Here is a 12234-nt window from a genome sequence, read left to right on the forward strand (position 1 = left end):
CTCCATTTCACTGTCTTGTTAAGCATACCTGAAAATGCATTTCTAACTGCTTCTTTAATACACAGAAGATATTTCTAATCTGTCCATCTAGATATGTACGAGACCTGGAACATTCAATTAGACTAAGGATTACTATATATTTTCCTCCACTTCTGCTGATGGGTGAACCTCAACAAATGTTCCATTTCATGCCTTAGTTTTGCTTGTTTAAGAAGAAGTAATGGTGCTAAACCTGCTTGCCATGTATTGTTTCAAAATATCAGAACTAATCCTTATCTTCATGCTCTTTCATGCTGCAGTCCCCTCATTTGTTACTGCTAAAGGTGGGCGATGCACAGGACTGTCTGCAATCAGGATTATTTCTAGCAGATATGTAAGGGCTTTTGCTGGGTTGGTTAGTGAAAAGGAATATTTCTATATATGGTTTATTCTTTTAAGTATTTTCTACTAAATGTACCCAGAAATAGTTACAACAAAATATTTCAGATTTCCTTGGGCTAGGTTTGGCCCAGCAATATGAAATGCCATTTACTTTATTTTATCAAATATTATTTATTTTATCACTGATAAGTTTTGTCAAATATTCAGCATTTTGTTTCTGATGTCAAAGAGCATTGCTCTATTGATAATGTATGGTTAGAGACTGAAGTGAATTTGAAGTTTTCTTAATTTTGCATTAGAATTTAAATAAAAGTTACCAAGTGGATACATTGTGCAAAGCAATGCATAAAAACATGCTAATGTGTTATCCTTGAGATGTAGAACGATTTATCTAAGTACTTTAATTAGCACTGATTATATCACTATAATGGAAATCAAATTCACTATTCCCACTATTTCCTTGGGTCTGTGTCCAACATAACTACAGAATTAGAATAATTTCCTACTCAAACAAACTGCTGTGAGATGTAGTATTTGGTGGCAATACACTAGCTACAAGTTATTTTTCATATACCCGTTTGTAATGCACATACATAAATATGTGTATAGTGAAGGATAATGCAATTTCAGAGACTTGGGAATTATTTAAATAAAAAACGCTTTGGTAATTTCATTATTCTTTTTATTTCCTATTCTTGTCTTTTTTTTTTCTTTAAGTAGTCAAATGTGAGTGATTTGCCAGATAAGGTATTTCATAATTGCATTCTTTCTTCCTCAGAAAGCAGCATCCACTACAGAACAGTGTTATTTTTATTCTATTACTTAACTACACATGCACAAAGGCTTCATTTTTAAAGCTCAATGTTAGAGCACTGTTGGTCTTCAGTGACCTGCTAGCCCACTCAGAATTTAATGGTCTCCATCAAGAGTAATACCAAAGTATTTCCAGCTAAAAAGGAATGGATATGAAAGAAATTATTTGATGAATGTGTAAAGAAAGCTGTGTAGAAAATAGGGCTCCACACAATAAATAATGGGGCAGGGAAAGGGGCAGTACAGTCAGGTAGTGACAGTTTCATATTTGGAATAGCTCACAATTATTTAACTACAAAAATACTCCCTGTTCTCCTCTTTTTGTAGGAAAGTGGCACCTTGGGATGAACTGTGAAAGCAATAATGACTTCTGTCACCACCCCCTCAGTCATGGATTTGATTACTTTTATGGGCTTACTGTGACCAACCTTAGAGACTGCAAGCCTGGCCAAGGCAGCGTGTTTTTAAAAGGGGTCCAGAGGTACCTTGTCATCCTAATCCAAATCCTTGGAGTCACTGTGATCTCATTGGCAATAGTGCATTATATTGGCTTCTTCAAAGTATCTTTCCAAGCACTGGGCTTCTGTCTATTGATAACCTTTATTTCACTTGCAGTTTTGATTTTTTTCTTTTATCATTTTCGACACCTGAACTGCTTTTTAATGAGGGACCATCAGATAATCCAGCAGCCACTATCCTATGAGAATCTTACTCAGAGATTGACAACAGAAGCTGTGCAGTTCATAGAAAGGTAGGTTTCTAGCTGTGGTTTGAGTTAATGATGGCAATTTACCAGACATTTCTTCCAAGAAAAGTAGAATATTATCACTTTTTACTTTAAAATATGACTAAAGTTAATCACTGTAAAGTTATTGTTTTACTGTGGAGAATATGTATGTATGGAGGAAGGTCATCACTTTCTTATTTGTCTTGATTGCTGTAATTTTTAATTTTTTTCTGCCAGCTTTGTTGTTATTTTCTCAATAAAAATTACAAAAATTTTACATTTATGTAAATAAACAGAATAAACATGTTTAATATATATATATTAAACTTCTGACATTTTTAGGACTTATATAAATTGGAATTTTCAGGTAACCAAAAATATAAAAAGTATTTTGTAATGTAACTTAGTTGAAAGCAGAATGTGGAGCTGAAATTTATAAATTTTCTGGATTGAGAATTTTCTCTTCATCATTGTTTGGCGCATCCATTAAATGATGAAAACTGTGTACCCAGTAATAACTACGTATACATTCACATGGTATTATTTCTGATTGCAAACTTAAACCAAGGAATCAGTGGCTAATTTTTATAAACATAATGACTGGATGTGGTAGTCAGCAATATTGTTAGCTAGAAAAATGCCTATCTAAAATCTTGACCTCCTACTGAAATTTTTCTGTCATTTCAATAATTCTAAATATTTGATTTGCCTAACTCTACTCACAATACCAAAAGAAAATGTCATTTAAATAACTTTCATGAGTAAATAAAATTAAACTAATGCATCATTATTTCGTCTTGTTAACGGTGATAGATAAATATACTTTCTCATTTTCATTCTAACTAATTTAACAGTGTAATACTTGTTTATTATAAATTCACACAAGAGCACGTGTACACCCTTGGACGTTTTTGAGAGTTTATTAGCTTAGTGACCAAGCTTTGATAATTTAAAATGTCTCTTGGGCAGACTAACTATATGTAGAGAGATTCTCTCTTTTTGTATAAGTCTATTATTTTGCTGCAGTAATTCATAGTGTTTTGAACATCTCTGAATTATACATTGCTTTCAATATATTGTCAATAAAATGATAGCTCTAAAACAGGTGACTTCAAGATTGAGAGTGAATGCTAGAAAAATGGTAACACTATTTATTCTTATAATGCAGGCAGTGTAACTTTTTCAACGTTTAAAGCTGGCTAAACAAAATATGATCCGTGTGAGCATAGCCCTGTTGACTCAACTGGAGTTTGAGGCTTTACATCAGCTAGCAATTGGCCCCAGTTCTCAGAATCATTTCCAGACAACAGTTATGTAAAATTGAAGTGAAGGTTAATAGCATATATTGGTAATTTACAATAAACTTCATTACAGGAATTCTGCAATTATATTGAGAATTATAACCCAGACAATTTAGAGTCAATGCTAAATTAAAAAAATACCCAAACATATTAAGGTACTGAAAAGCCATTAGGGCACCCAAGCAATCTTAATTGTGCCCTGTAGTGATTTCATATATAAGCATATAGCCATAAAACTTGCTCCCAGGGAAAAGAGTAATTCGATTAATATACACTGGACTGATCTGCCCCATATAATATTGTGAGCAAAAAAATCAATATTTGCTTTGACACACTGGTTCTGACATTATGTAGTTCATACCTGTCAACTTCAGTGCATGCACGGACTGTTGCTTTTGTGACTTACCTACTGACTTTGGCCATTTCTAGAGGAATGGCAATCAAGAAGCAAACAGGTTTTAACAGCAGCAGACATCTGGCAATCAAAAACAAAGGACTGCCTGGTTTTTGGAAGCCATTGTTGCTTTGCAGAATTCTTATGGTTGCACTTTTTTCAGTGAGAAACTCTCCTTTAGCCACACAAGTGACTCAGTACTTGATTTATTACACAGGTCTTCATCATTACAATGAATATATGATGAAGTTCCAATCTTTAGCAGCAGTGATACTTCCTTTGTAGACTTTTAATTTTACATATGTATATATGTAGTTATGTGCATTACAAAGACAACACACAACATAAAATAGATATTTTATCTATGTAAGTTTAATAATAATAATACCTATTACCTGTATAGACTTTGTAAACAGTTTTTCAGAGTTCAGACAATGGAGTTTCATGATATTATTTTCTTTTCTAATAATTTATTTCATACTGTCTGTTTTATGACTTCTTTGTATGTATATGTATATTCATCAGTTTTGATATTTTTCAAACCTTAGAATTTCTTCACAGCATATAGCTTTGCATTGTTATTACTCTTCTTCGCTCTGTTTTTTGGAAAGGTGATACGGTATTTTTCTTCCTCAGTCTAGTATATGTTCAGTACTATTTTAATTTGCTTTTAGGTAGAGAGAAGGAGAGTAAATACAATATTGAACACTCAGTGATGTAATCACAGAAGAATATATACAATTGCATGTGACAGATCTGAAGTGTGCAAACAAATACAAATTTAATTGCTCACTCTAGTTGTAAGTGGGTGGATCAATTCACTCTGTGATAATTCTAATTTTACTTTTCCCCAAGAGCAAGTGCATGTACATATTTTAAACATGTGAGAACACTTTCTAGACATTACAGTGAATCTGAAAGTCAAATGGATGCTAACTATTTCAAGTTCAGTGTGGTTGTCACTCATGTCTCTTCAACATATCTTTTAATAGACATCCAGCTGCACAGACCATCCAAGTTAGAAAATGTCAAATCTTTTTTTAACATCTTAGTAACCAGTAAAAGTACCACTCTTATGTTACAGAATCTCTCTCTTAACAAATGCAGATAGCTGATGAAAATTAACAACATTTTGTTTTTAAAGCAAAGATGATACTGAGAAATTTACACGCAGATTTTTTACCAGTCACAGATTACATAGCCATAATGTTCAAAATGTGATGAGTTAATTTTTTTTCACTTATCTATCCTATTTCAATACTTGAAAGACTGTCACATATCTAGATTTATTTTCATCTACTCTAGCAGACTTACTTGAAAATTTTCTGTATTTCTAGGTGTTAATATTAGACAGTTGGTGTGGTGTACTGAAGTTAGAGTTCTGAAACCAGCCAAATTTTAACAAAGCACAGCTTTTGTGTGACTCAGAAGAGATGAAACACAAGAAAGACATGGAGCTGTTGGAGCAGTTCCAGAGGAGGGCAGTGAAGATTATCAGAGGGCTGAAGAACTTCTCCTTTGAAGAAGAACTGAGGGAGTTGAGCTTGTTCAGCTTGGAGATCAGAAAGCTCCAGGAACACCTCATTGTTACCTTCCAGTACTTCAAAGGAGCTTATAAACAAGATGGAAAATGACTTTCTACATGGTCTGATAGCGATAGGGCAGAAGAATGTTTTTAGACAAAAAGAGATGAGATTTAGATTAGATGTTCAAAGCAAAGTTTTGTTCAGAGGGTGGTGAGGCACAGGCACAAGCTGCCCAAAGAAACTTTGAATGCCCCATCCCTAGAGATGTTCAAGGCCAGGTTAGATGGGGCACTGAGCAGCCTGATCTGGGTAGCAACCCTGCCCATAGCAGGGGGAGTAAAAATGGATTAACGTTAAGGTCCCTTCTAACCCAAAGCCATTCATCCTGTGATTTTCAGGTAAAGCTAGGTATGTCTACTTTCATAGTCAACTGCTGTGAATGCTTTCACCATTATAGGATCTGGAGCTTAAAAATATGTGTACTTTAGGATGGAATTTGAGGATAATTTCACATTAATAGAAAATTTTCTTTTAGAAAGATAGTACCTGTTCATCATATTAAAGATTAATACAGAATTTGTTGTGGGCAAGTAAATTCAAGCCCTGTCATGTCATGTTCCCACTATGTTTCCAGTATTAAATCATGCTGCAAATGACCCTCTGATGTCAGCCACTACTGCACAGTGGTTTTGGATGAACATCAGTGTTTGGGAAGGCAAACAAAAGTACCCAAGTAGCTTTTAGTTCAGCAAATACTTCAAACAAAATAGCAAAAGAAGAGTTAAGAACCTGTTATGTGAAGGGTGATCTGAGATTATAGCTGGTTTTTTTTTAAACTCAAGTCTGAACTAAATATTTGAGTAAAGACGCCTCACCCTAAATAAGCAGAATTTAATAGTGCAGAGGTGTTACCAACAATGTGATGTGTTTAGATCTTTTCAGTGTCAGTGAAGTGTGTGTTCAGTAATGCCTTATGTTGGATCCATGTATTTTCTCTTGATACTCAGTAAATTGAATAGACTGTGTGCTTTGTGTTAGGATAAAAATTACTTCCTAGATTTGAGTAGGTGAACCTCAGATCTTTAGAAGCTGAAGTTCTCTGTATTTGAAGTGTGTGAAAGATAGTGGCAATACATCTTTGAAGGAGCTGTTTACTGAAGTGACTGAGGAGAATGAAGCTGTTATTGTCAAATTTCTCTCCTATCTACTAGCTGATATTGTCATTCCTCTTTCAAGGTCATAGTAAAAGTAGTCCTTCATAATTCTCCTCAAGGAGTTTTCGCGGGAGATAAATAGCTGCCTGTGATCTTTTATAGGATTTTAATAGGTGAGACCCTTCTCCAACTGACAGTGAGCTGTCAATCAGAACCTGTCAATTTGAGTTGCAAAGGAGAGAATGATTTAGTACCCCCTATGTCAATCATTGATTGGATGCCTTTTATGAAAGTTTGATCTTTATATCAGTTCCATTAAAGAAAAGAATTGCTGTATCTTGGAAACAACATACTTTAGCAATGCAGATAAACATTTACAGGTATGCGCAGTCTCTGTGAAATTAGAACAAGATGGTTTGCATGAACAGTAAATCATGACTGCACTGGTAAAAGTATATTTTTTGTGGTATTTTACCCTAAAATATATGTATTGTTCTCAACTCAGCGAACTGTGATAAAGAAAAAAGCTGAAGATTAAGATGCAGTAAAAGAATTCAGGTTGTAAAAAACAAAAACAGCTTTTGCAGAAATGTTCCATAATGAAAGGTCAGTGTTACATTAAGAGACATATGAAACATTAAATTTATAAGTATACATTTTTTTACTTGAAATGCTGACATTTTCAGTCTTTTTATTTGACTCAGAAGCTTCCTATATTGTTTTTTTGCTGCTGCCTCCTATATTATTGTTTCCTAGAGTAGTGAAAGTTGCCCACATATATGATCTATCAAATAACAATAAATGTAACCTCATGGTAAATGTATATTTTATGAGAAATATTACCTTTTTATTTTTGGGAATCTGTATTTTATATGTTTATCAATACTGAGATCATAAACAACATGAAAAATTCTCTCAAAATAAGAAGGTTTTAACCATGCAACTTCTGCAAAAACAAGATTACAGAATCATAGAATTGTAAGGGTTGGAAAGGAGAATGAGAGAAGAAAAATCAAAACATACTATATTTCTTAATTTTCCTTGATAGTAGAATACTGATGTCATATGAACCTCTTTTATGGAATTAGTTTGTTTTCAGGTTCTTGATGTTGATAGCATAGAATGTACATCTATTTTTAAATGAACAATTTGCATGTGCATTATCTGAATTGTTCCTCCATCCATTTTAAAGATAGATGAATTAACTGAATGAGGTAATAGTTTTCCTTTGATGTTGACATGAATCATATATACTATCCACCACGAAAGTGGCCAGGGAAAATATAGTAAATAACTCCCAAAATGCTCTATAATTAGCTGAGTGGTGAGATCCAGACAAGTTCTCTGGTTAGTGCTCTTGTGATTCAACTGAAATTTACAGTATGTGTAATCTATTACAAATGTTGTTAGAGTATATAGCAGTAAATTCAGCTAGTACTGCACACTTTAAAGTTCTATAAATAATGCATAAGGAAATGTTCTTATTTGAGCTTTTCTTTCACAGCCTGCTGAAACTGATCATAAATATCACGTTGACATATCACATGAGCAGCAAAATTTACAGAGTCTGTTTATTGCACTCTTTCATCTCAGTTCAAGAAATAGAATTAAAACACTGGAGACTTACTGTGAGAAGAGAACAATTTATTTGTATTAGTATGTATTTTAAAATTATTTATGCCTTAATGCAGCATATAACAGCATATAACAATGCAATATATTTTTAGTGTTACATGCTGATCACATGCATAGAAACAACTCAGGAGAAGATTTTGTCATAAACCTTAGTCTGGATGAAGGAGAAAGTTCTCATATACTTAGTTTGACACAGTCTGTATGTTTGGCCCATGTCATTATAATAGTATAGTTAGTTGATTCCTTCCATATGACCTTGTTGAGGAAAGTGATATATGTATTGTCCTAAATGGATATGTTTCTGAACAGCAGTTTTGTTAGGACTCTTTAACATGTACTTGAAAAAAATAATTATATTAGCCATAACCTGCTGGGTTCCAGGCTTTAAATACAGTCTCCTACAAATTTAGCAAACACTAATTGACTTTTTTTTTTTTTTATGCATTCAATTCAGTGTGCACTTAAGAACTGAAAATTTTACTGCCTGTATATTTGTCATGTATTCAAGATTTACCCTGTAATCAGATACTTTATCCTGTTTTTTGTTAAATTTCCTTTCTTTTCAGGTTCTACTGCCAAAACAATTCTACTTAGAAATTTTGTTATAAAATAGACTGAGTGTAAGGTTTTTTGGTTGTTGTTATTTCTTCTGTTTTCTTTTTTCCCCAGGAACCATGATGCACCATTTCTTCTTGTCCTGTCTTATCTTCATGTCCATACTGCTCTATATGCTTCAGAAATCTTCAGAGGAAAGAGCAGGCATGGATTATATGGAGATGCAGTGGAGGAGATGGACTGGAGTGTAGGTATGTTGAACTTAATTTAGTATCAGTGAAAGTAATCCATGCATGTCCATCAAACAGGATTCTGCAATTTAGATATCTGTAGTATATCAGACATAACTGCCCTTTACAGTTAGGGGGAAAAAACAGTCAGGTAAGAAACATTAACTACGTTGTGATAAAATTTGTTGCATCCTACAATTACTTACTCTCTTTTTTGACTATAAAGGTAAACAACTGTGGACTTCCTTCAGGAAAATCATGCTTCTTTATTCAACTTTGGTGCATATGTATGTAGATTACTCCAAAAGTACTGCCTCTTATTTATTTCTGTGGAAACTACAACAGCTACAAAGAGCAAAATAATACTGTTTCATAGAGCAAATGCTCAACTACAAACCATTAGCTATGCATTTTTTCCAGTGGCGAACAAGAGCCCGTATTCCATGCTTATAAAAATCTGCTTGGCCATCAAGAACATGGTATGTCTTTCGTGTAGCTATCACCACTGCTAAAATCCACCATCAGCCACCTGACTGTGCTCACATCCACTGTTTGGTGTCCATAAATGTACTGCGTCAATGAATGTCAAGGGGTGCCATTTTTTCTGCATGGAGGATTTAAATTCTACCTTTACTTCATTTGTGCTCTCATGTCAGGTGCCATTTTGTCAGACTGTCCCTCTGTCACATGGCAGCAAAATGTAATGGAATATCAGTGAGAAGGTTTAATTTTTACTGCCATACCACCATCTGCCTCTGACATGGACTAGTGTAATAATTTAGGAGGCACTCATTTTGGAGCAGCCCTAGTATTTTTAAACTATGAAAGCATGTATATATTCTTTTGCATCTTTTGCATCAAGGATTCTAGTTGCCGAAGTTAGCGGACAAAAGACAATATAGTATGTTTAGTGATTTGTAATTTATTTAGTACAGTACTTGCAAAAATGAACAATTTGGGAAAAACCTTTTTAGAAACTATGCATTTAGAAGGAACAGCTTTCAGTGTGTGGGGTAAATGGATTAAGTATAAAACAAAAATCTTTTGTATGTCTGATTTTGCAAAGAGAAAGATTTAATTCAACTTGTGTTACATCCTGAATCTTTATCAACTCTGTCAATGCTTACCTGAATTTATTAAATCAAGTGCTTTCACTGGATAAGGATATTCATGAGTTCAGTCATTTCTGTTTGCAACTGCGCTGTGGTAAGCTAATGATCCTTAGCTTGTTTCACTGTCTGAGGTTGATTTTTTTTGTTTCTTTTCCTATTCCAAAGTAGCAAGGTAGTTTTAGCCTAATTGATCATTTCCTGTCATTGGCTTTTGCTGCCTCCTTCAGGAGAGTGGCTCTGGAGTTTAAACACATTGGAAACCTAGGCAGCTGCCATGTGCTGTTTTAAGACTATCTAATGATGCAGAGGTGATAACAGATTGAAAGCCACTACTCTGTTCCAGAATAACCACAGGCTTTTAGGAGATGTTTCACAACACAAACTGTTTCAAACTGCAGGACACCAAAATATGATTTTAAATTTTTGAGATAAATCAGGGATAAAGATCTAGCAGTGAAAGCATAGGAACTTTTAGCAAGCACAAGAGAAGAGAAACGTGAGTTTCCTCCAGGATTGTCCTTTATTATAGAAGCATCAGAGCTAGCAGGACAAGCTGAATTAGGAAACAGATCCTTGGCTAATTTAAACTAGTGTACAAACATCAAGTTTTTTCCCAGTTGAGAATCTGGTTATTTGGTGTGGTTTATGTCTAGTGAGAAAGTTATGTCTGACTTTTTCAAAGTGGACTGAAGGAATAATATAGGGTTGTTTGTTTGTTTGTTTGTTTGTTTTTAATTCAAGGGAGGTCTTATTTCCATTAACTTCCACTGAAAATTCCAGTCTTAATCAATCAACTGAGTCAGACAAAGTGTATTTATTCACTACACTATTGTTGCTGCTAACCAGTGTTTTCCTGGAGTGCTTCTTAAGACATTAGTAGAAAAATCAAACAAAATTCTTTGGAAAAGCTAAAAAAGTGAAAGCTATAAGCTTTCTACAAAGTGTTCTATTATTATTTGTTTAACAGCAATTAGTATTTATGCACAGAGGAATGTTATTTACTGAATAAATGAGAATGAAATACACCACATATGGTATGATACACCATCCTTTCATTAAAGACAGTACAAGTATAATAAATAAATAATGAATGCATGAAAAACATGATTATAGTATATCATCAGAAATGTTTGACACTTTCCAGAAAACCAATCACCAACTACAATTTATTTCTAAAAGAAATTTCCAATGTATAGTTTGTTCATTCCTTTATTTCTGATTTGGTGTAGGAAAATAAATGGATATTTTCAGGACTGCTTTTTGCTCTAAATTGCGTAACACTAATTTCATACAAAAAACTAGCATTGTGAATATTTCTGAAGCCCTCTGTAGATCTGTATGCAAGCTGCATGAAGGTGGACTTATTCAACACCACTTTTGAAAATGGCTGTTTATTGTTCTGTTTACAGTAGTAAGCCTACTAACCAGTTTTTAATCCTTTGTGGATTGATCAATACTGAATGTCTCAAGTGTAAAAATGGCTCAGAAATTGTAGTTTGGCACAAGCTAGGTACCTGTGAGATAACTGTGCTGGATGTCTTTATAATGAGAATGCCCTGCAAGCTGGAAAAATCTTTTATTGTGTATTAGGATCAAGTTAGGCCAAGATGTCTAAATTTTGCCATCTGATGTTAATTAGAATGAGAGGAGTGGGATCTTAACGTATCTTATTTAGTACAACCTGTGCTTGAAGTATCTTAAAAGGTTCAGTAAAATTATGTATTGCGAGAGTAACTCCATATCTTCCCAGAACAAAATAGGTAATAGAGCTACTGGAGAATGTCTGGCAGAGGTCTGCAAAGATGATTTGCGGGACAGGAGTATCTCTTCTGTGAGATGCTGGGACTGTTCAACTTGGGGAATAGAAGGCTCAGCGGGATTTCATACTTTTGGAAAACCATAAAATATGTATGGAAAAGAAACCTGAAATATGTCCACAACCAATTTAGTACAATTCTTGCTCTGGTGTAGGTATCACAGTCTAAAGTACTGATCAAAACCAAAAAAAAAAAAGGGTCTAAGTGTTACAGCCAAAGAATTCTTAATTTTTTTATGCGTTCGTAGTAGCATGTAATTTTCCATCTTCTAGTAAAAGTGTTTTCCTTCTCATTTTATAATTTATTATACACTTACAAGCCTATTGGCTCACAAACCTATTTTTTTAAATTATGTAGTAATTAAAAATTATTGTGATAGCTATTTCAAATTCTTTTGCACTGATATTGTATTCCTAGATTTTTTTTAATATGTTTTTTTTAACATACTTCTTTCCTTCAATATGCTAGGAAAGATTAGTGTCTTTTATTCTTCTGGGAAACAGACATATCATTGGTAAGTTTCAGCTGAAACCTATGTCTTTTTGTTTATACATTGTCAGTGTCTGTTAATATGTATTATAACAGCTTT

General features: G+C 33.8%; 1 protein-coding gene across 1 annotated transcript in view; it reads left to right on the forward strand.

Moving 5' to 3' along the window:
• Positions 1–12234, forward strand: part of STS (steroid sulfatase) — an 86812-nt gene that overhangs the window by 18306 nt on the left and 56272 nt on the right. Inside the window, exons 7-8 of the mRNA XM_065741299.1 lie at positions 1522–1945; positions 8601–8737. Of these exons, the coding sequence (XP_065597371.1) occupies positions 1522–1945; positions 8601–8737 (561 nt within the window). The remainder of the gene's footprint in view (positions 1–1521; positions 1946–8600; positions 8738–12234) is intronic.

Source organism: Cyrtonyx montezumae, unplaced genomic scaffold (genome assembly GCF_038088225.1).
Source record: "Cyrtonyx montezumae isolate F1298 unplaced genomic scaffold, pur_monq_1.0 scaffold_3, whole genome shotgun sequence".
Lineage (NCBI taxonomy): Eukaryota > Metazoa > Chordata > Aves > Galliformes > Odontophoridae > Cyrtonyx > Cyrtonyx montezumae.